The sequence below is a fragment of the Cervus elaphus genome, chromosome 20, assembly GCF_910594005.1.
Source record: "Cervus elaphus chromosome 20, mCerEla1.1, whole genome shotgun sequence".
NCBI classification, from domain to species: Eukaryota; Metazoa; Chordata; class Mammalia; order Artiodactyla; family Cervidae; genus Cervus; species Cervus elaphus.
Window position 1 is genome coordinate 31920374 of NC_057834.1, and position 23706 is coordinate 31944079.

Below are 23706 nucleotides of genomic sequence, written 5' to 3' on the forward strand. Positions count from 1 at the left end.
GCGGCTCCCTCCACCAATCGGAAAGTGCAGAGGCGCGGCGCCGACCAATTGGGCGTGAAGGGAAGGGCCGGGCAGCGCTCAACCTGGCGTCTGGAGTTTAGTCCCCGCGCTGCTGTGGGCGAGGCTGGGTCTGTTTCTAGGGTCGCAGTGACTGCTGTCGCATCGGGATCTTGATCGTGATGGGTACAAAGGCGAAAGTCGGCAGCACAGAGTTGCTTCTCTTCACGTCGATGATCCTGTGTAAGTTCCCGGAGTTTTCGGAGGAATCCGTGCGTCTGATCAGAGGTTGGAGGAGGCGCTCCCCACACCTCTGGCTCGCGAGAGGGGAGGGGTTCTGAAACCAGCCCGCCTCACCCTCCTTAGCCCTCTTTTCCACCCTAGACTCGTCCCTCTTTTTTCCCTCCCCCCTTCCCCTGGTGAGTGGCTGGCTCCCCTCCCCCACACTTATGAATAAGGATCCCCTCTTATATCCACCCGGAGGGAGCTGCCTCTTCCGCACTTTTACCAAAAATAACGGGGGAAGATTGGTTCCCCTTTCCTCCATTCTCACTGCTGAGGGCTGGTGGGCTCGGGGGCGCTGCCCAGCAGGGATCACGCATCTGGGAAGGGCCATCCTGCCCCTCCAACATCCGCCAACCATCCGAGATTAGTCGGGAGCCTCCCGTCCCCTGCCTCTCTTCGGATGTTTTACTCCTGAAGGGTCCTCAGAGAAAATCTAATGGAGGTCGACTGGAGTGGAAGTCCCTTTCCCTGGTTGTTGCTGAAGGGTCTTTTTAGCTTTCCCCGAATCTTTGGGTTGCATGGTTGCTCCGGGAAAAGTATCCAGTTGCAACCCCCCCCCCCCTTTTTTTTAAAGGAAATGCATAAAATTGAAATCTAAAATTTCTTAGCACAGCATTCAAAGTTCCTTTCTAGCATAACTTAACTTTGGGAGTCCTTAATAAATGTTGTTGACGGAGAGACCATTCCCAGGGGAAGGTCGTGTTTTTTGGTTGGCTGGTTCCTTCTCTGAGCCAGAACTCTGCCCTCCCCCTTGGCCATGTTTGAGAGTTTTTGTTTCCTTTGTCAACTCCCTTTCCTGTGGAACAGTGAGGCTTGCTGGGGCAGGCCTCTGTCTACAGTTGTGCGTGTGCCCGAGTTTATGGTTTGTGCCTCAGTCTACCTGCGTCAGCATCTGTACACTTATCTGATTCTTGAGTGTCTGTGTGTGCTACTGTGAATGGTTGTGTCGGCAGGGGGTCTGTAAGAGTCTCCATTTCCCTCTCAAGATCCCTGTTTTTGAAAATGTAGTAGAGATGAACAATTGAGACCAATATTGGTGGTTACAAGATAATTCACTTTGCTTAGTGTGAAGGGTGCCCTTAGACAGATGGATTGCGACTCCTTTGTTTCACAAAAACATTAACCCTTGGGATACCCTGGACCAGCAACAAGTCAGATCCTCCCTTCCCCTATTGTACAGATCAGGAAACAGGTACAAAGAGGGGAAATGACTTGATAAGACTGACAAAAGGACCTGGGACTGGAACCAAAGTCTCCTGACTCACTTCTGCTTTTTCTACCCTTGGGCCCATCTCAGGCACCCTGTGACACCGGAACCAGCATGTCAAAACATCAGTTTGGGATACTGCTCTGGAGTCCACTATCTCACCTACCTTTTTCAATTTTTCTTTCTTACTAGATTCGTTCTTTTCTCACTTCTCCCTTTCATTCTACTCCATTTCCCCCCTTTCTTCAGTTTCCATCCTTTCCTTCCCATTCTTCTCCATTTACTTCTGTCTGTATCTTAGAAATGCTAGTGACACTCATAGTCATTTCCTTGTTGTGTGTGGTGCTCAGTACTAAACACTTTGCCAACCCCGTCAACCCTCGTACTCATCTCCCCACCTCCCAACCTAGAAATTTCTGAGTCAGTAACTGTGTTTGTGACAGTATTTGTCAGGTTTATAAGACTCCTGGAACTGCATCCTTCTCCCTTTTCCTCTTCCCCCCTCATTTTCTGTAATAACCCCACAATATATTACCGCAGATTGACACTGAAAGCATTGTGATATCACCCTTCTGAGCTTGGGAATGTCCTCTAGTCTGTTCAGGGAATCAAGAAACAGTGGTTTAGAGGGAACTTGAGATGATATTGTATTAGCTTGACAGGACAGTGGATCCTGGGAAGTAACATGTCCTGGAGTTGGAGGAACTGACCTTGTCACATGTAAATAGGGCTAGACCTGGAAGATGCTATTTGGTTAGCACAGTGAGAATGGGAATAACAACCAGGCCACCCCCCACCTGGGTTCTAGCTTGACTTTCTGGCTTATTTGTGATCATAGTCTAGTAACTCAGTCTTTTCATCTGTAATACAAGAGTCTTACAGGAGTAATAATACTTGTCCTAACCTCATCCTGAGGATCAGCTGGGATAATAGCTACATGACATACATGAAAGCGATTATTAGTGGGCAGCTCTTACCCTCCTTTGGATTTTGTGAGGGTGAAAGAATGCTGCCCGCAGTAAAGCAGGTCAGAGAAAGCAGGCAGAGACCCTGCCAGATTCCAAATGGCTCAAGTGAAAAAGTAGGGGCTTTCTGGCCTGTCCGGTCTGTCCTCTGCCCTTGGGATATGGGAAGATTATATAGGATGCTTGCATGTCCTTGCTCCTCACGTGGACTCCCCCATCAGGGAGGACGAAGAAAAGATCAAGTAGTGGCCCAACCCCTGCCTGGGGAATCTAGTGGAGAAGAAGGCCTGAACCTGCTGGGACAGGGTTGGAGACTAAAACACTGGGAGAACTGGGCCTGGGAAAAGGAAAACTGGTGACCAAGAATACTAGCCTCCTTCCCCCTAGAGAGCCCATGTTTAAAAAATTTTCCAGCTCTCTCCTAGGCAGGAAGAGGCATTTCTGTTTAGCAAGATGTGTGTGTATAGGATGACTTTTGATGTGACCACAGGGGAAGTGGATACCTGGTTGGAACGCTGGTGTTTGCACACACACCCCTTCATGAAGTGTCTGCATTGAGGCATTCCAGGAGGGAGAAACTGCTGCCTTGTGTCTGTCTGGGTCAACCTGTGAGTCTGGCTGTTTCATATCGATATTTTGGACTCAAGCCTTTCTAGCTTTCATATTCAGGGTTAGACTCACCTCAAACTAGATTGGTGAGTCACTCTTTCCCCTCCCTCTGCAGGGGGTTCTATGAAAGAATTGTTCCCTCGAAACCAGAACCTAGAGACTAGTGACGCAACAAGGTGAAACAAGGAAGTGAGTGGCAGTGGAATTCCAGTGTCTTATTAGTTTTTCTCTCCTTACTCCAGAACACTTTCACTTTATGACAGTTCTCTTCAGTTTCTTGTGATCTGGGCTTGCCTGGCGTCTCCAGCCTAGTTTTAGCTTGGGGTGGAGCTACTATAATTTAAAAAAACAAACAACGTTTGTCTGTTTAGAAGAGGTTAATATGTTAACGTGGTTCAAGAATCAAAATAATGTTAAACGAGTGGGGTTATCACTCCCACCTGGTTCCTGTTCTTTCCACACCTCCCCTAGTTTCCTGTGTATTTTTCCAGTGGTTTGTTAGACAGATACCAGTATATATAAATATATATTGCTTTCTTTTCCCTTTCCTTACACAAAAGCAGGCACCCTCTATACATTCTATTCCATCCTGTATCTTGTTTATTTCATTTGATATGCCCTGGAGTTCTTTTCATATTGTTGGTGTGGCCTTGGCCGTTAGAATATTCTACCCTCTCCCCACCTCCTCCCCAGGCCCTCTGGGTTAAGGGGCATCTATTCTGTGGATTCAGAAGTGGCTGACACTCCTGCTCAAGGACAGATTTAAAAGCTACGTACATTTTATGTGAGAGATTAGAAAAAAATTGGGTTTGTTTTTCACTTCTGTTAGCATTGAGGGGAGACCTTGGGGATCTCTAAACTCAGCCCAGCTTCCTCTCTAGAGGTTCAGGAAAGGGCTGAATGGCCACTTGTCAAATGTAACTGGAAGAAGTTTCATTGTTGTCAGAGGGTTGTGAGAATTAGAGTGAGTGGATACACACTGGGGTTTTCCAGGCACTGAAAACTCAGGGATCATCTGCCTGGGACTCCCTGATAAGCAGGGTTTCTGTCTAAAGTCCGCCTGGTGTCATGTGTTTTACGGTGTGGGGGTCAGATGGGAGGAAGCAGCTGGCTGGCCAGAAGTCTGATACCAGGCCCTTGGAGTGAGCCCTGGGTAGGCAGGCACAGCCTGCTCTGTAATGAGTAGCTGGGTGGGGGAGGAGAGCCCAGCTGGTAGAACTGGAAATTCTGCTGAGAGAGGGCTGGAGGGAGCCGTGGAGTGAAAGCCCTCCTGTCCTGCAGAGCCATCATCACCGCTTTCTGCTGCACTCAGAGGGCTGTGTCAGTTGACCCACGTCACTGAAAGTACAGCCAAGCCTGGATGTTTAGACTTAGCCCAGCCAGTCTTTGGCTCACACAGGCTTCCTCTTGCCCACACATTCCTTATCTGTCCCACCTCAACCCCCAGGAGTGAGTTCAGTCTCTACAGGGTGAGTGGTGGGAAGGACAGAGCCAACCAGGGGTGGAAGCCCTGGGTCCAGGCTCTAATTGCACTGTAATGTCAAATTCAATTGTTAATCCAACAAGCATTGGTGTTTACTATGTTCTGAGCACTGTGCTGAGATTAGAGATTAAAAAAATGAATAACCTCTGCTATTAAGAAACTCTGAGGGCAGTCAGGAATTTGTAACCATTAGCCAACAGCTGATGTTAGGTAAACTGTGAGCATACTGTATCTGGGGGCTTTCTGAGGCTTTGGCTTTTTCTGAGGTTGGTGGGTTCTGTGAGACTCATCTGCCTAGAGGGGAAGTTTGGATGAATTCTTAGAGAAAACCAGAGACTGGCTGGCTGGCTTCCTGGCTTCCCTCCTTTTCCTTCCTTCCTTTATTTGTTTGTTTTTAAATGGATCAAAACAAACTCATTGCATGAAAACACCTTAAGGAAAATTCTAATGATTAACGGGATTGTATAGTGAAAACAAAGTTAATAAAGCAGTAGAAGGAAGTAGCTTTTCTGTTGTGGGTTTGCCCTTGTTTACAGGGACGGGTTGGTGGGTTCTGTCAGACATCTGGATGCCTCCACCCTCTGTGACCACCTTCTTATTAACACAGCACTGCTTTGGTGGCAAAGCATAGCTCTAAGAACAGGGGAGGATACAAATGTATCTTGTTTTCTCTGTTTCTAAGGAGTTATAGACATGTATTTACTAAGTAGAATACAGAGCACCATGCGTCAGGGGCTGTCATCGAAGTACAGAATGTTTGGGGAACGTAGAGAAAGCGTTACTTTTCAAAATGATAAAAATGCTTTATTAAGAAATGATAGATGTTCAATGCAGAAAATGGGAAGACAGAGGGATATAGAGAAAATAAAATCACATGCCATCCTGTTCTCTAGAGATAACACTGATTACTGTTTTATTCTTATCTTTCCTCTATGACTAATATGTGGTATAGCTGACCTATGCAAAATATATTGGAAAAAAATGAAATGGCTGTTTGATGTCATTAACTCTTCTTTAAGCCTTGGCCCTGTGGGCAGATATTCATTTAGGTCACACCAGCTCAACAGAAATCCATGCATACCAGTGTTTAAGCCAAGTTGTGTACTAAACTACTTTGAGCTATGGCCAGTTTGTCAGATTAGTTAGGAATTCCTGTGGGAAAAAACAAAACTGTGTTATAGATCCCTTCTCATTTAGATTATTAATGACTGAATATCAGTTTTAAATGAAATGGGTGATTAACTCCATGACAGAGGACAGCAACATAAATGTTCTATGTGTTCTGTGATGGTAGCGTATTATTGCAAACCATGGCCATATATGTATTTTTTCTTCCTTCCTTTTTTTTTTTTGAGCAAACAATGCTTTAAATAAAATCCATTCTATAGTATTATACTGTATGACTATCCTGTAACTTACTTGATTGTTCACTTTTTGCTGAGCATTTTTTTTTCTTTGCTGTATGATATAACATTAAATTGTCCTTGAACATACATCTTTAAGCTTACCTTTGATTATTTTCTTAGGTTATATTCTTAGAAGTTGAAGAGAGGTTAATTTTGACTGGGGAAAGGTATAATGGATCAAGGGACACTGGACCAGAATCTTGAAGGATGAATGGTGTTTTGGTTCTCTGCTGGAGACACTGTGTAGTATAGTAATTTTGGAGACTCAGAATCAGGCAGACTTGGGTTAAGATTCCCACCTCGTTTGCCGCTGTGTGATTTGGGACAACTATGAAAAAGCCTCGGTATTCTCATCTATAAAGTGGGATGATAACAATAATACTTGCCTTCCAGGGTTGTTTTCTTTCTCCTTGAAACATTTTTAATGAGACAGTGCAATGCATATGCTCACACTTCTTCCTGCCTTTTTTCTCTCCTTGAAATTTATCAGACTCATATACAGGATCTTGATTGTAATCTCCTGTTTCTTACTCATCTGTTACTTCCTTTCACCTTCAAAGTTTTATGTCATCATCCTGTGCTTCCTATTGTGTTCTTGTAACTCTTGATCGTTCTTCCTTCGTTTTTGCCTTTGCTTTTGCCTCCCCTTTCTGGCTATGTTTTATTTTTCTTTGCTTCTTGTGATCTGATTTTTCTTTCCCCTTTATAACTCCCATTTCCCACTCTTTTTTCTTTAACTTAAAATATTCAATACATACTTGGTTGTTACACAAATGTAGAACATAGAAAAGTTGCCTGTATCCTCACCTCTCAGGTAATATGCACTGTCAAGGGTTTGGAATCTATTCTTAGAGATACCTTTATGTGTATACTAGGATTATTTTTCTGAATAAATTGATCTACCTTAACTTTTGGCATGGCAATATGGTTAGTTTTATTTGTTTGTTTTTATTTTTACTTAGTTGTATAATTTATTGTACCCTGGAGCCAGGTTACCTGGTTAGAATCCTAGCTCTACCTCCTACTAGCTTTGAGACCTTGAGCACATTACTTATTTCTGTGCTCCAATTAATGCATATGTAAGGTGGGACCAATAATAAAATTTATTTCATAACATTATTACAAGGATTAAATGGAACCTGTAAGGGCTCAGAAGAGTATCTGGTACATAGTATTCAAGAAATGTTAGCTGCTATTATCTTATTATTCATGCTATTTTTTAATTTATTTGGTCATGCTCAGTAACTTGTGTCTAGAATTTGGATATAATTAGTTAAACCTTTCAGAGGACAAACCTTGAAGAGGCCTTGTTTAGTTTTGTTGGGCTTCCCTGGTGACTCAATAGTAAAGAATCCACCTGCCAATGCAGGAGACCCAGATTTGATCCCTGATCTGGGAAGATCCTACCTGCTGTGGAGCAACTAAGCCCATGGGCCACACCTGCCGAGCCTGAGCACCTTCGAGCCTGTGCTCCGCAAAGCAGCCCCTGCTCACCGAAACTAGAAAAAAGCCTATGCAGCAGTGAAGACCCAGCACAGTCAAAAGAAAATAAAATTATATGTTTAGAAAAGGATGGGATAGAGGGTCCCCAGGGTCCCTTCCAAAAAAAAAAAGTTCTGTTGGTTTTTTTTTTAAAATTATTTTACCAAGGTATATTTTGCATGCAACATTATTTTAGTTTCAGATGTACAAAATAATAATATAACAATTATATTTATTGAAGAATGATCACCACAATAAATGTACATCTGTCATCATACATAGTCATGAAATTTTTTTTCCTTGTGATAGAATTTTTAAGATTTACTCTCTTAGCAACTTCTAAATATGCAATACAGCATTATTCACTATAGTTACCGTGTTGTGCATCATATCCCATGACTTAGTTATTTTCTAACTGAAAGTTTGTACCTCTTGATCCTCTTCACTGATTTTTGCCCCCAACCCTCTCCTTGCCTCTGGGAAGCATCCAATCTTTTTTCTGTGTCTGTGAGCTTGGAGTTTTTTTTGTTTGTTTCTGATCCCATATATAAGTAACATCATATGGTATTTGGACTTTCTCTGATTGACTTAATTCACTTCACATAATGCCCTTAAAGCCCATCCCTGTTGTCACAAATGGCAAGATTTCATTCTTTTTAATGACTCAGTGATAGTCCATTGTGTATTATGTGCATTCTCAAGCCTCCGGCTAACTCTGCTGGCCCCAGTGTGAAGGGAAAAGGGGGATGTCTGTACTGGAATCAAGTGCGGCTGAGACTCAGATGAGGCCTGTGAGTGCAGGAGCCTGGATTCCGGCTCAGAGTTGTGTGAGGACAAGGGATCCTTAGCCTTTGAGTCCTTGTAGGACTGGGCAGGAATTGGGGGCAGAGACTGAGAGGAAAACAACTGTCAGGAAGGTAACTTGCATCTTGTTTTCTCCTTAGATTTGCTGTTAGTCGCTAAGTCATCTCTGATTCTTGCGACCCCATGGACTGTAGCCCATCGGGCTCCTCTGTCCATGGATTCTTAAGCAAGAACAACTGGAGTGGGCTGCTGTTTCCTACTCCAGGGGATCTTCCCAACGCAGGGATCAGAGCTGCGTCTCTTGCGTCTCCTGCATTGGCAGGTGGATTCTTCTTTGCCACCTGGGTAGAGAGAGCCCCAGATCATATGATATTTCTACATTTAACTTTTTGAAGAACCCCATACTGTTTTCTATAGTGACTGTATCAATTTACAGTCCCACCAACATGATGTTTGCATGAGGGTTCCCTTTCCTCCATGTCTTCACCAGCATTCGCTGTTTCTTGTCTTTTCTGGGGTTAGGGGGCGCGATGGTGCAGCTTGTGGAATCTTAGTTCTTTGATCAGGAATCAAGCCCATGGCTCCTGCAGTGGAAGCAAGGATCTCCAACTACTGGACCACCAGGAAATCTATTTCTTGTCTTTTTTGATAACAGCCATTCTAACAAGTGTGAGGTGGTATCTCATGGTTTTTGATTGGCATTCCCTGATAATTAATGATGTTGAGCATCTTTTCATGTACCTGTTGGCCATCTGTATGTCTGTCTTCCTTGGAAAAATGTCTATGCAGATCCTCTGACAGTTTTTAAAGTAGATTGTTTAGGTGTGGTTTGTTTGTTTGTTTTAACTATGATTTGTATGAATTCTTTATACATTTTAGATATTAATCCCTTATAAGTTAAGTGAGTTGCAAATATTTTATCCCATTCTCTAGGTTGCATTTTTAGCTTTTTTTTTAAACAAATTTAAATTTTATTTATTTATTTGGGCATGCTGTGTGGCATGTGGGATCTTAGTTCCTGGACCAGGGATCAAACCCTTATCTCCTGTCTTAGAAGCCTGAGTCTTACACTGCAGGCAAGACCCACCTTTTCATTGTGTTGGTGGTTTCCTTTGCTGTGCAGCATGTTGATTCTTTCAGTCTTCATGTCATCGTGCATACTTGAGTCAAGGCTGGAGTGACTGGGGATTCAGCCAGAATGCCCATTGCTGATGTCCAGTTTGAACCTTTGTATTGGTCTGCTTGGGACACCATAACAAAATACCAAAGACTAGGTAGCTTGAACAGCACTAATTTATTTTCTCACAGTGCTGGAGCCCAGAAGTACAAGATCACGGTGCTGGTAGGGATGGTTTCCTCTGAAACCTCTCTTTGACTTACAGTGGCCACCCTCTTGCTACCTCTTCACCTGGTCATTCCCTCTGTGGCATGAGCACTCTTGGTGTCTCTTTGTAGAACACCACCAATCAGATTGGATTAGGGCATGTCCTAAGGGCCTCATTTTAACAATTATATCATCCTTAAAGGGCTTGTGTCCAAATACAGTTACTTTCTGAGGTTAGGGCTTTCATATATGAATTTTGAGGGAATACAGTTTAATCCTTAAACACCAGAAACCATTTTGAAGATTTGGCAGAAAGAGCAATGATCTAGCCAGGTGTCTCTTCAGATGACTTGGGCTTGGGCTTACTTGGGTTGCTCTTGTGATCATGAAAAAAACAGGTTTTTTTGTTTGTTTATCAATATTTAGAAAAATGTTAATTTAAGCTTCTGCAGTGGTGACTTCAACCTTGACTCTTAGCTCCGTACTGATGAAAGTGACCTGCTTGGCAATCTCAGGACTGTGTAGGTCATTGAGTTGCGTGTGGCTCCTCATCTGGAATCAATCTCAGATATTAGAACTTTCACCACAAGGAGTTTTCCTTGTAGTTATTCTCAGGGTTTTGGTAGGCGTCCGAACCTGTCCTTACACTTTGAGATTCTTTCCCTTTGGGCCTCTGGTCAGGTCAGCACATAACTTCTCCAAAGACTACACGTTGCAGCTGGTGAGGGTAATTCTAACCCTGTGAATTATCAGCTCTGGCTCCACAGGGGTCTTTCTGTATCTTCAAAAGCCATGACTGTGGCTGTGGGGCTTCCTGCAGGCTGGTTCCTTGGCGAGAGCAGACAGTGAGGCAGGGAGCAGGAGCAGGTAACTCCAGGCTCTGCTGCAGCAGCGGCCGTTTTCCTCAAAGAGCTGCGGGTGTTTTAAATGGAGTCACATCTTTTGTCCATTTCCCCACATTTTAGACCTTTCATTAGAAAACCTTCTGGCACTTCTTCCACTTTTGGCTCTGCACACTTCTCCTGGATGCAGGAAACCACCTCTACCATTGTACAGGCGGATAAACCTACAGCTTTAAAGCTAGTGTTTTGAATCAGGGTTTTTTTTTGGGGGGGTGCCTCATCTGTCAATTTGAAAAATGGTCTTATCTTAACAAGTAGATGTTATAGTGAATGATTTGCTCTGACCTGATTTGTTAAGGCTCTGTGTTGTTCAATATCAATTTGTACCAATTTGTACTTACGCTAAGTGATGAGAAAGAATGATAGATTAACATATAGTTCCTGCTCCTTTGGGAGTTTACTGCCTGATGGGGGAGACCTACAGGCACAGAGATGAACCCACTCCAGTATTCTTGCCTGGAGAATCCCAGGGACTGGGGAGCCGGGTGGGCTGCCGTCCATGGGGTCGCACAGAGTCGGGCCCGACTGAAGTGACTTAGCAGCAGCAGCGGCAGGCACATAGATGATGTCATTATAACATAGGAAGTGCTTTGACAGTGTTTTACATGGTGTAGTGGAAGCCTAGGAAGGAGACGGAGGAAGGATTGGGAGTGGGGTAAGTCATTTTCCAGAAAATAATGTGGATGAATATCTGCTGGCCAGATGAAGAAAGAGGGGAAAGGGTATTCTGCATGGCAGGAATGGCATGAGCAAAAGCAGAGGTTGTGAAACTCTTTGCTGGGAATTTTAAGTAGTTTTGTATTGCTGGGGGGTAAATTGCAAGAGTAGAGAGGGTGATGAAGATGATAAACTTATCACCAGGTTGGGTTTTACTAGAACTATTGCCTGGCTGAAAAATTTGGATTTTATCTTACAGGCAATGTGGAATCACTGGAAGCTTGAAGCAAGTGTGAGATCTGAACTTTCCAGAAGGCTGTATAGTGTAGCCCAGTCTCTGGAACTGGACTTCTTTGGTTTGAATCCGTAGCTCTGGGCCTTAGTTTCCCCATGTAGAAAAGAGATGATAATAACAGTATCGTCCAACCCCTAAGGTTGTTGTAGGGATTAAATGGTAGTCCATGTAATATGCTTATAGCAGTGCCTGGCATGTAGTACGTGCTCAATAAAAGTTAACTCTTTCTCCAGCAGTGGGGTGGAGGATGGATGTGAGTGGGTCAAGATTAAACAAGGCAGAGAAAACAACTGAAAGACTAAAATGCAATTCTCCAGATTACGATTTTGAGTTCTGGTGCTGGAGAAGATTCTTGAGAGTCCCTTGGATTGCAAGGAGATCAAACCAGTCAATCCTAAAGGAAATCAATCCTGAATATTCATTGGAAGGACTGATCCTGAAGCTGAAGCTCCAATACTTTGCCACCTGATACGAAGAGCAGACTCATTGGAAAAGACCCTGATGCTGGGAAAGATTGAGGGCAAGAGGAGAAGGGGGTGATAGAGAGTAAGATGATTAGATGGCATTATCAACTCAATGGACATGAGTTTGAGCAAACTCCAGGAGATAGTGAAGGACAGGGAAGCCTGGCATGCTGCCATCAGTAGAATTGCAAAGAGTCAGAACACAACTTAGTGACCGAACAATGAACAACAGATGATGATGGTACTAAGAAATGGTGGAGGGGCCAAATTTGGGGGAGGTTTGGGAGATGACATTGTGGTGCTTGGTGCTTGACTGACTGAAAGGAAGGAAAGATGGTGAAGACTTAAAAGCGGAGTAGTTAGCAGGATCAAACATCTTACCAGGGGCACAGAAGGGAACTGAAAAAGCAAATACTGGATATTTTAATTCTAAGGCTATTTTAATGTTTTAGAAATTAGGATGTGACTTACAGCCAATATAAGTCTATTGTATATATTTAATTTCCCCCCAAGAAGTTTTTACTAAATCAGTGTTTTATTTTATAATCAGGGTATCTTAAAATTGAGGAATACAGTGATTGGTGCCCTTAGTAAAAGCAATTTTAATTTCAGGTTGAAAGCCAAAGAGGTACTGAAGTAGGCTGAACAGTGAACACGCATGTTGGGTCGCAAACTTTAAGAAGTTTGGGGAAAAAAAGAAGTTTGGAGAAGAAGGGAGGAAAAACTTGTAACCAGATGGGGTACAAGATTAAGTGAAAGTTTTCTGTACATGAAGGCACCAAAAATCTACTGATACCTTTGACTCTGTAACTTTTCTTGTTGTGAACTTAAGCGTAAATTAAGGATCACAATGGAAAAGGTGAAATTTTCTTCTGTTTTGGTTTACCATGTTCATTATCAATAGTAGGACATTTGTATGTATGTACATTATGCCAAGTACACTCAAATGGTAACTAATCTGCCTGCAGTGTGGGAGACCCAGATTTGATCCCTGGGTTGGGAAGATCCCCTGGAGAAGGGAATGGCTACTAACTCCAATATTCTTGCCTGGAAAATTCCATGGACAGAGCCTGGCAGGGTTCCATGGGGTCACAAAGAGTTGACACAACTGAGCGACTAACACACATACAATATGCCAAGTATAGGCCCAAGGTTAAATGCAAAAGGGAGGTCGTGATGCAGTAAGGGAAAATATAAAATAGATGAGAACGGATGTGGAAATCGTGGGTGTTGTGACGTAGCTGGGATGTGATGAGGGAAAGTCCTCAACTCTGCTGGTCTATACATGGTGGTTCTAGAAAAGAGTCAGTCTTTCTAAGGCTAAGTCACAGTGATAGAGGAGAGATGGTTTGGTGGGCTGGAATGTAAGCATTTTTTTCAGAAGTATTTACATTACTTACATGCCTTACTTTGAAGTCAGAAAAAGAAGTGTGTACAGAAGGACCTCTGGACAGATGATACAATAAGGCTTAATACTAACTATTTGGTGCTTCCTGTTGGCCAGACACTCTTATAAGCCCTTTATTTGTAGTAACTTGTTTAACTCTCAACAACAGCTCTTTGATGTGGAAACTCTAATTATCCCCATTTTACAAATGGGCAGACTGAGGTTCAAAGTGGCTTGCCCAGGTCACACAAATTATAAGTAACAGAGCTGGGATTTGAATGCAGGTAGGCTGGTTCCAGAGGCTTGTTCTGGAATGAGAAGGGGACCGTGGATCAGGATGACTGGGGTGTCCTGCAGTCACCAGGAAGGAAGGACACGGTGGCTGGACTTGCCTCATGGTGCAGTACGCAGTCACAGTAGAACTCTGAGCATTGCAGTCAGGTCATGGGGGAAGTCATCAGCAGTGCCTGCGTCAGAGGAAGGTGGGAAGGCCATGAGGTAAAGGGCCCCGTATTTTAAATAAGAGGAGAGAAGCCTGTACTAGGTAATAGCAGTCAGATTTTATGAGAAGGGGAAGACGGCTGTTGTCCAGTAGGTTTGTGAATGAATCTATGTGGCGGTGTCATTCCTGAACACACGCTCTAGATCTGATGATCTGAGAGGACTCAAAAAAGAACTTTGGCTAAAGTTAGAAGTAAGGCAGAAATAATCATCAAATTCATGTGCTGTGATTTATTTATTTGTCTTCTTTTAGGTGGCCTTTTATTTCAAGGGCTAGTTTTTAGCTTAGTTAGAAGCTGTTCTTCATTTGGGTGGTGTCATAGGTTGGCTTCTTGGGAAGCTGACTCTGAGATGTCAGTTACTGTACTAAGACTTTTATTAGGGAGTGCTCTTGGGATGCGCACCTATGGCCAGGAAGCAGGATTGGGCAGAGAGAGAAGTTGAGCTGTACTGTAGTCCCAACAAGGTCTCAGCCTTGTGCACAGGGAACTCTGAAGCAGGAATCGGCCTTCACTGTTGTCCCAGGTTGGGGAGGTAGGACAATGGAGCTGGGGCTTTATATGTCCTCCCCACACCCCACATTTTTTTTGATCACATGGCATGTGGGATCTTAGTTCCCTCACCAGGAATTGACCCCGCTTCCCCTGCATTGGAAGCACAGTGTCTTAACCACTGGACTACCAGGAAAGTCCCCAAAAGTCAGTTCTTGCTGGTTCTCTCTCTCTATTTTTGGCCACAGGGCTGGCTGGATCTCAGTTCCCCAGTCATGTATTGAATCCAAGCTACAGCAGGGAAGTCCAGAATCCTAGCTCCCCCTCCTCTCCATCAGGCATTGGATGCTGCTGCCCTGACCCTGTTCTGCCTGGTAGGAGGCATGCCCCTGGGCAGGTGTTCTGGTTTCCCTCAGAGAGGGATGACAGCTGCAGGCTTTCTTCTGGTAAGTAGTCCAGCAGCCAGGACAAGTCTGTCATTCCTGAAGAGAGATCTGGTTTTGAGTATCTCAGTGCACATCTCAGGTAGCAAATTATAAAATTTGAGAATCTTAAAAACAAACAAAAAAAATTCCCATCATCAAAGCAGAGAGAGTTGACTTGGGCAAAAAATCAAAACGTTTTACTATCTGCATCCTTGATGAGAACTGAATCAGAGAACTTCCATATCCTCAGATTTCAATTTAGTAAAGGTTATGTGCTTTAATTTCTGTGTCTGTTGTTACATTTGATTATAGATTTGACTTTGAAATGTAGTGCCAAATATACAGACACAAAATAATATTATTAGAAGTAATTTAGAGATAAAATGGACCTGACTTTTAAAGCAATCATATTTTAGTACATAGTTTGCCTCCATTAACATGTGTGTGCTCAGTAGTGTCTGACTCTTGGCGACCCCACCAACTGTAGCCCTCCAGGCTTCTCTGTCCATGGGATTTCCTAGGCTAGAATACTGGAGTGGTTTGCCACTCCATTATTTGCCTCCTTCAGGGGCTCTTCTTGACCCAGGGATCGAACCTGTGTCTTCTGCATTGGAAGGCAGATTCTTTACCGCTGAGCTACCTGGGAAACACTGCCTGCATTAAACCAGTGGCTTTTCTTAAAAGCAGCATGATGTATAAAAGTATGCTATAATAAAGGAGATAAAAAGTATGGTATAATAAAGGAGGTATAGGAGTAACCTGTATGCTCATCACAGCTCTGTCATTTCCTAGCTATGAAAACTTGGATCCTCCACTTAACCTTTTAGACATGCAGTTTTTTCATCTATAAAATGGGAGAGAGAATACTTAGCCTGGCTAATTCAGTGTTGTTGTATCAAATTGAAATAAATTACGTAAAAATACTCTCTAAATACTTAAGTCAGAAAAGAAAGGAAGAAAGAAAGAGGGACTTCCTTGGTGGTACAATGGATAAGAATCCTCCTGCCGAGAGAGGGGACCTGGATTTGATCCCTGATCTGGGAAGACTCCAAATGCTGTGGAGCACCTGAGCCCGTGCTCCCCAACCACTGAGCCTCTGCTGCACATCAAGAGACGCCTCTGACGAGAAGGCTGTGCACTGCACAGTGAAGGGAGCCCAACTCAGCAGTCAGAGAAATCCACATGCAGCAGCAAAGACCCTGCGCCACCAAGTAGAAATACATTTATTACAAGAAAAGAGAAAGAAACAGGAAAAAGAACCTAGGCTTCCCTGTCCATCACCAACTCCTGGAGTTTACTCAAACTCATGTCCATCGAGTCGGTGATGCCATCCAACCATCTCATCCTCTGTCATCCCCTTCTCTTGCCTTCAATCTTTCCCAGCATCAGAGTCTTTTCAAATGAGTCCATTCTTTGCATCAGGTGGCCAAAGTATTGGAGTTTCAGCTTCAGCATCAGTTCTTCCAATGAATATTCAGGACTGATTCCTTTAAGATTGACTGGTTTTATCTCCTTGCAGTCCAAGGGGTTCTCAAGAGTCTTCTCCAACATCACAGTTCAAAAGAATCAATTCTTCAAGCACTCAGCTTTCTTTAAGATCCAACTCTCACATCCATATATGACTACTGAAAAAACCATAGCCTTGACTAGATGGACCCTTCTTGGCAAAGTAATGTCTCTTTTTAAATAAACCATCTAGGTTGGTCATAGCTTTTCTTCTGAGGAGCAAGTGTGTTTTAATTTCATGGCTGCAGTCACCATCTGCACTGACTTTGGAGCCCCAAAATATAAAGTCTCTCACTGTTTCCATTGTTTCCCCATCTATTTACCATGAAGTGATGGGACCACATGCCCTGATCTCAGTTTTCTGAATGTTGACTTTTAAGCCATCTTTTTCACTCTCCTCTTTCACTTTCATCAAGAAGCTCTTTAGTTCTTTGCTTTCTGCCATAAGGGTGGTGTCATCTGCATATCTGAGGTTATTGATATTTCTCCCGGCAATCTTGATTTCAGCTTGTGCTTCAACCAGCCCGGCATTTCTCGTGATGTACTGTGCATATAAGTTAAATAAGCAGGGTGACAATATACAGCCTTGATGTGTACTCCTTTCCCGTTTTGGAACCAGTCTGTTGTTCCATGTCCGGATCTAACTATTTCTTCTTAACCTGCATACAGATTTCTCAGGAGGCGGGTCAGGTGGTCTGGTATTCCCATCTCTTGAAGAATTTTCCACAGTTTATTGTGATCCACACAGTCAAAGGCTTTGGCATAGTCAATAAAGCAGAAATAGATGTTTTTCTGGAACTCTCTTGCTTTTTCGATGATCCAGCGGATGTTGGCAATTTGATCTCTGGTTCCTCTGCCTTTTCTAAATCTAGCTTGAGCATCTGGAAGTTCACAGTTCATGTACTGTTGAAGCCTGGCTTGGAGAATTTTGAGCATTACTTTACTAGTGTATGAGATGAGTGCAATTGTGCGGTAGTTTGAACATTCTTTGGCATTGCCCTTCTTTGAGATTGGGATGAAAACTGACCTTTTCCAGTCCTGTAGCTGCTGCTGAGTTTTCCAAATTTGGTGGCATATTGAGTGCAACACTTTCATAGCATCATCTTTTAGGATTTGAAATAGCTCAACTGGAATTCCATCACCTCCACTAGCTTTGTTTGTAGGAATGCTTCCTAAGGCCCACTTGACTTCACACTCCGGGATATCTGGCTCTAGGTGAGTGATCACACCATTGAGGTTATCTGAGTCAGGAAAATCTTTTTTGTATAGTTCTTCTGTGTATTCTTGCCACCTCTTCTTAATATGTTCTGTTTCTGTTAGGTCCATACCATTTCTTTTTTTTGGGGGTGGGGCATACCATTTCTGTCCTTTATTATGCCTATCTTTGCATGAAATATTCCCTTGGTATCTCTAATTTTCTTGAAGAGATCTCTAGTCTTTCCCATTCTATTGTTTTCCTCTATTTCTTTGCACTAATCACTGAGGAAGGCTTTCTTATCTCTTCTTGCTATTCTTTGGAACTCTGCATTCAGATGGGTATATCTTTCCTTTTCTCCTTTGCCTTTAGCATCTCTTCTTTTCTCAGCTGTTTGTAAGGCCTCCTCAGACAGCCATTTTGCCTTTTTGCATTTCTTTTTCTTGGGGAAGGCTGTACAATGTCACGAACCTCCATCCATAGTTCTTCAGGCACTCTGTCTATCAGATCTAATCCTTTGAATCCATTTGTCATTTTCACTGTATAATTATAAGGGATTTGATTTAGGTCATACCTGAGTGGTCTGAAGTGGTTTTTCCCACTTTCTTCAATTTAAGTCTGAATTTGGCAATAAGAAGTTTATGATCTGAGCCACAGTCAGCTCCCAACCTTGTTTTTGCTGACTGTATAGAGTGTCTCCATCTTTGGCTGCAAAGAATATAATCAGTCTGATTTTGATATTGACCATCTGGTGATGTCCATGTGTAGAGTTGTCTCTTGTGTTGTTGGAAGAGGGTGTTTGCTATGACTAGTGTGTTCTCTTGGCCAAACTCTGTTAGCCTTTGCCCTGCTTCATTTTGTACTCCAAGGCAAATTTGCCTGTTACTCCAGGTATCTCTTGATTTCCTACTTTTGCATATTCAGTTATATGAGTAATTTAATAAAGGAAAAATATACTTGCATTGAACAGATGTGCTTGCATTTATCTAAGAAAGACAGGATTTGACTAAAGCATCCTTCATCAGTTTGGGCTTGGAAAGCATAATTGAGAGTAACTATGCAAGTGCGGGTTGATAACTGTATCACATCCCAGAGTCCTCGTGCTGGCGCTTGTTTTGGAGTGTGTCGGCCCCTCCTGTGAACCTGCTGCCTGTCTCACCTCCTCTCAACCCCACCACACACACCTTTTCTTTCCCTTTTCCTTTGGGCAAGAGTGAAAATGAAGTTGCTCAGTCATGTCCGACTTTGCAACCCTATGGACTGTAGCACACCAGGTTCCTCTGTCCATGGGATTTTCCAAGGAATAATACTGGAGTGGGTTGCCATTTCCTTCTCCAGGGGATCTTCCCGACCCAGTGACTGAGATTCTCTTGAGGTGATCTAAGCCCACTTCTGGTCCAGAACCAGCTGTGTGATCTTACACATGTTTCTTTACTTTAGTTCCTCATGTAAAACTGGGATGATAATACTTGTCCTGCTGATCTGTCATGCTTGTTTCAAGGATCAAACGAAGTAATGTATGTGAAAACACCTTAAAAAGCACAAAGCGCCCTCCAAATGCTGAGTATTGTTACCCTATTACTGCTCCTTCCTTTTCTTCCCTCCCCTGCCTCCAGCTTTCTGGCTTCCTGCCAGGATTGTCTGACAAGTGACAACAATTATTTGCCGAGAAGCTTTCTCTGAACCATGAAATGTCATTTGGGAAACTGTTCTTGGACTGGTAGGAACTAATTAGATTACTGGTAGTCACAGAGGGAAATTTTTTTTTTTTTAATGAAGGACATTGCCTTAGAAATAAATTTTTTTGTTTCAAATTGATTAAACAAGTGTTGGCCTGCAGTTTAGCAAAGAACATTTGAAGAAGATGGTGAGAGGGTGTGAAATCTGAGAGGAGTTTGGATCTCTTGAATCCCTTGACCTTGAGATCTCAGCACAGAGGGTCCCAGCTCCAGATGCTCCATCAGCTGGGACTGCTCTTCCCTCTCCCTGGCATTTCTCTGCCCACTCCTGATGGACCTACCTCTCTTCTTCTCAGGCTTCCTGGCATTGGGCAGGGGTGCGGTGCAAACTTATGAACCGGTAGTCAGAGTTCCTGAGCATAAACGTGAGTTGGGAGGGGCTGTGGGGGATGCTGGGGGCTGGGGTGAGAGGGAGGTGAGCAGGGGCAGAGCTTTGGGGAACATCGAACCCACGTGGTGCTTTGGGTCCATTTACTGCTGCTCCTTCCTCCCACTCACTTGGATTCTGTCTGCAGCTGCCAAGCTGTCCTGCTCCTACTCGGGCTTCTCCTCGCCCCGTGTGGAGTGGAAGTTTACCCATGGGGATATCAGAGGTCTCGTTTGCTATAACAACAAAATCACAGGTGAGTCTCTCCATCTCCTTGCTGACCGCCTACTTGTGGATGGATTGGTGGTGCCTGGATTCCAGCGGAGGGGCCCACCTTGGGGCTCAAGTCTCCAGGGCCTTCCCATCGCCCTTGTTGGGGGAAGAAGGGAGCCCCTGTGCCTTGGGTACTGCCGTCACCAGCTTCTCTCAGCTCTCCAGCTCTCTCTGCCCCTGCTTCCTCTCTCCTGGCAGCTTCCTATGAGAACCGAGTTAGCTTCTTGAATGGTGGCATCACCTTCCAGTCTGTGACCCGGAAAGACACGGGGATGTATACCTGTATGGTCTCTGATGAAGGCGGCAACACCTATGGGGAGGTCACAGTCCAGCTCATCGTGCTCGGTACGTGCCACAGGTCCATGTGGGTTGCAGCCGGTTGCTTCCCTAAACCCTTAGCAGGCTCCGCTAAGCTTCAGAGCTCACTAATAGTGAGCATGCTTGTGGCAGGTTGCCGGTGGGGCAGGGAGGAGGGTATTCACAGTCCTGGTGCTGCCAGAGAATAAGCTCCGGGTCAGGGGGAAACTAAGGGCGCAGGAAGGGAGGAAGGCCAGAGCTGATGGATGGGGGTATCATGCTTCTGCCTTCAGGCCGCCCTCCCACCCTTGTGACCAGTCCCTTCTCTTCCTCCCCAGTGCCTCCATCCAAGCCTACGATCAACGTCCCCTCTTCTGTTACCATTGGAACCCGAGCAGTGCTGACCTGCTCAGAGAAAGACGGTTCCCCACCATCTGAATACAAGTGGTTCAAGGATGGGGTAGAGATGCCCGTGGAACCCAAGAGCAACCGAGCCTTCAGCAACTCTTCCTATACCCTGAACCCCAAGACAGGGGAGTTGGTATGGATGTGTGTGTGTTAGCTGCTCAGTCCTGTCCGACTCTTTGCGACCCCATGGACTGTAGCCTGCCAGGCTCCTTTGTCCATGGAATTCTCCAGGCAAGAATACTGGAGTGGATTGCCATTTCCCTCTCCAGGGGATCTTCCCGACCCAGGGACCAAACCCTGGTCTCCTGCATTGCAGGCAGTGCAGATGGGGTTGGGGTAAAAGGTGTGTGTGATGGGGTGCAGGGTTATAGAAGCTCTGAAGGTGGGAAAAAGCAAGCAACAAGGTAACTTTGGCATGAGGGTCAGGAGACATAAAAGAGAGGTAAGTGACTTCTTCAAGCAGGAAGCCAATTCATCTTCTGCCCTCTAGACCTTTGATCCCGTGTCGGCCTCTGATACTGGAGATTTCACTTGTGAGGCGCAGAATGGCTATGAGTCACCCATGAGGTCGGACACCGTGCACATGGATGCTGGTGAGTGAGGGTGTGGCTGGGGCTTGAGCTTGGATCTGGGGTGGGGATTGGGGTCTGCTTTCCATCCTGGCCTTGTGGTGCTGTCAGTGCAGTGAAGGTGTCTTAAGGTGCCTGACCTCTCTCTTGTGTCCCATAGTGGAGCTCAATGTCGGGGGCATCGTGGCAGCTGTCCTCGTAACGCTCATTCTCCTGGGAGCCTTGATTTTTGGCATCTGGTTCAGCTATAGCCGAGGCTACTTTGACAGTAAGTATTTGCCCTCAAAGGTGGATCCTCCCTGTTTCAGGGCCTGGTTCTTGAGTGCCACCTGAGTGCCAACCTGGTACTGAGCCTTTGTGTGCTGGGCTACCTCCTGGGAAGCATGGGTCACCCATGTCTCAGGGCCACACACTGGGTTCCCCATCTTCTTTTGCTGTGCTGTCTTCTACTCTGCTGACACTCATGGTCCCATTTCTTGTCTTTCAGGAGCAAAGAAAGGGTACGTGAGCTGCTGTCCAGGGGCTCTCTGAGGTTGAGATCGTGGTTGTGTATGGTTTGAAGCTGAGATGTGCCCAGGGGAAGAGGTTGGAGGGGGAAGGCAACCAGCCTGGTGGGGAGAACATCTGGATTTCTACCACTGTCCACTGCGGTCCCATGCTTGTCCTTTCTCCCTCCACCCAAACCTCCCCGCCGAGAGCTCCATGCGCCCGTGCAGTTCTCAGTCCTGGCCTCTAACGTTAGTGAGCGGAGGTTAAGGAGAGGGGCTGGGACTGAGTGTCTCTATCTTCTGCCTTGTCTTAGGACCTCCAATAAGAAGGTCATTTACAGCCAGCCCAGTGCTCGAAGTGAAGTGAGTATGCCTGCCCTGGGTGGGGAGGGCCCCCTGGCTGGAGTCGGGGGTTTCCAGCCTGTGTTTGCATGTATTCTGGGGATTATCTAGCAGCTAAAGAAGACTGTAGAGAGCTGACTTGGATGTTTTATTTCTCCAGCGGGAGTTCAGGCAGACCTCGTCCTTCTTGGTGTGACCCTGGTCCGGCTTCTCTCCTGTCCTCAGTGCTTGCCTTACTCAGGTGCTACCAGACTCTGGCCCCTGATGTCTATAGTTTCACAGGATGCCTTATTTGTCTTCGAACCCCATCAGGGGCCCCCACTTTTATCTTAGGTTGTGTTTTGTAATAATTTCAGCCATGTGCACCTTCCTGCCTTTCCCACCACTGCTGAGTGGCCTGGGACTTGTTTAAAGCCTTCTTGTCCCAGCCCCACAAGGGATCAGAGAGAAGTCCTGACTCATGCCTGCTGACCACAAGTAGACCACAGGAGCAGTGGGGTCCTCACTGCCCCCTGCATGTAGTGGTTCTCAGATGGGACTCTGGAGCCTGGCTTCTTGACTCTTCCCTGCCATGCTGAGGACGGGTAACAGCTGTTCTAGAGTCGGGGCTGGAGACTGGGAGCAGCTAAAATGGTTGTTTGGAAACAAAGTCAAGTCTCTTCCACCTCTGCAGCCCACTTTCTTCTGTCTTCCATGGGAAGTGCCACTGGGATCCTCCTGCACCATCCTCTTCCCGAACACAAGCAGACTGACAGCTATGTCTGTAGGGAAAACAAGAACTTTTTTTGTGGGAAGCCTAGTAAACTTTCAGAACACACGGAGAGAAGAGTTTTTAAACCACTGATCTACAGAAAGGAAAGCTGCAGTGGGTAGCTCAAGCTATCACCCTTCTCTTGGTTGGAACAACTCGACCTGCCCTTTTAAGATATGTCTGCAGGGTTATGGAAGTTTGTGTAGCAGTCAGTTCTGCTGAACATGTGTGTGTGTGTGTGTGTGTGTGTTTGTGGTCTTAGCTCTATGTTGAACTCGAGTGTTCCAGAGTCCTCTTGGGGGAGGAGGAGAGCCCCTGGGTTCTACTTGATCTGACTCATCCAGTGAAAGAAGCCCACCCTCCCACCTCTGCCAACCCAGATGCACTAGTAGACTTCCCAGAGGCTACAGGAAAAGCTGCTCCAGAGGCTGAGGCAGGATTTCTCAAATCCTTTGGAGAACCACTTCTTTAGTAGTAGTTTAGAGTCTACCCGGAGAAGGCAATGGCACCCCACTCCAGTACTCTTGCCTGGAAAATCCCATGGATGGAGGAGCCTGGTAGGCTGCAGTCCATGGGGTCTCGAAGAGTCAGACATGACTGAGCGACTTCACTTTCACTTTTCACTTTTATGCACTGGAGAAGGAAATGGCAACCCACTCCAGTGTTCTTGCCTGGAGAATCCCAGGGATGGGGTCGCACAGAGTCAGACACAACTGAAGTGACTTAGCAGTAGCAGTAAAGTCTACTACTACTTTATTTAGAGGATAGGTGTAAGTGAGAGCAGGAGAGAGTGGGGTAGACACACCTGTCCCTGCTTTCCTCATCCCATCTGGACCCTTCTTTGCCCTTGAATCTATTCCTCCCTTTCCCCAGCAGTCTATTTATTAACTAGCAAGAGGGCAAATAAGGGATCTTCTAGGATTGATTTTGCTAATTTTTTTGAGGATACCGAGCACCATTTCACCATATTCTGTACCCTTATCTGACATTCCCTCCCAGAACTGAGTTTTCTTTTCATCCAGGTTCAGAAGGAAAAACAAAAAACAAATCATATCGTCACGCACCAATAAAAAGTAAGCTGTCCAGA

At 45.0% G+C, this 23706-nt stretch overlaps 1 protein-coding gene across 1 annotated transcript; it reads left to right on the top strand.

Annotated features, from left to right (window-relative positions):
• Nucleotides 1–39: 39 nt before the first annotated feature.
• F11R (F11 receptor) lies at nt 40–22685 on the top strand. The gene is made up of 10 exons (XM_043877070.1): nt 40–240; nt 19421–19489; nt 19640–19747; nt 19963–20109; nt 20400–20602; nt 20960–21062; nt 21199–21306; nt 21526–21538; nt 21841–21889; nt 22029–22685. Exons 1-10 carry the CDS (start codon nt 180–182, stop codon nt 22062–22064), a joined length of 897 nt encoding a protein of 298 aa, XP_043733005.1. The 5' UTR covers nt 40–179; the 3' UTR covers nt 22065–22685.
• The last annotated feature ends 1021 nt before the right edge of the window (nt 22686–23706 follow it).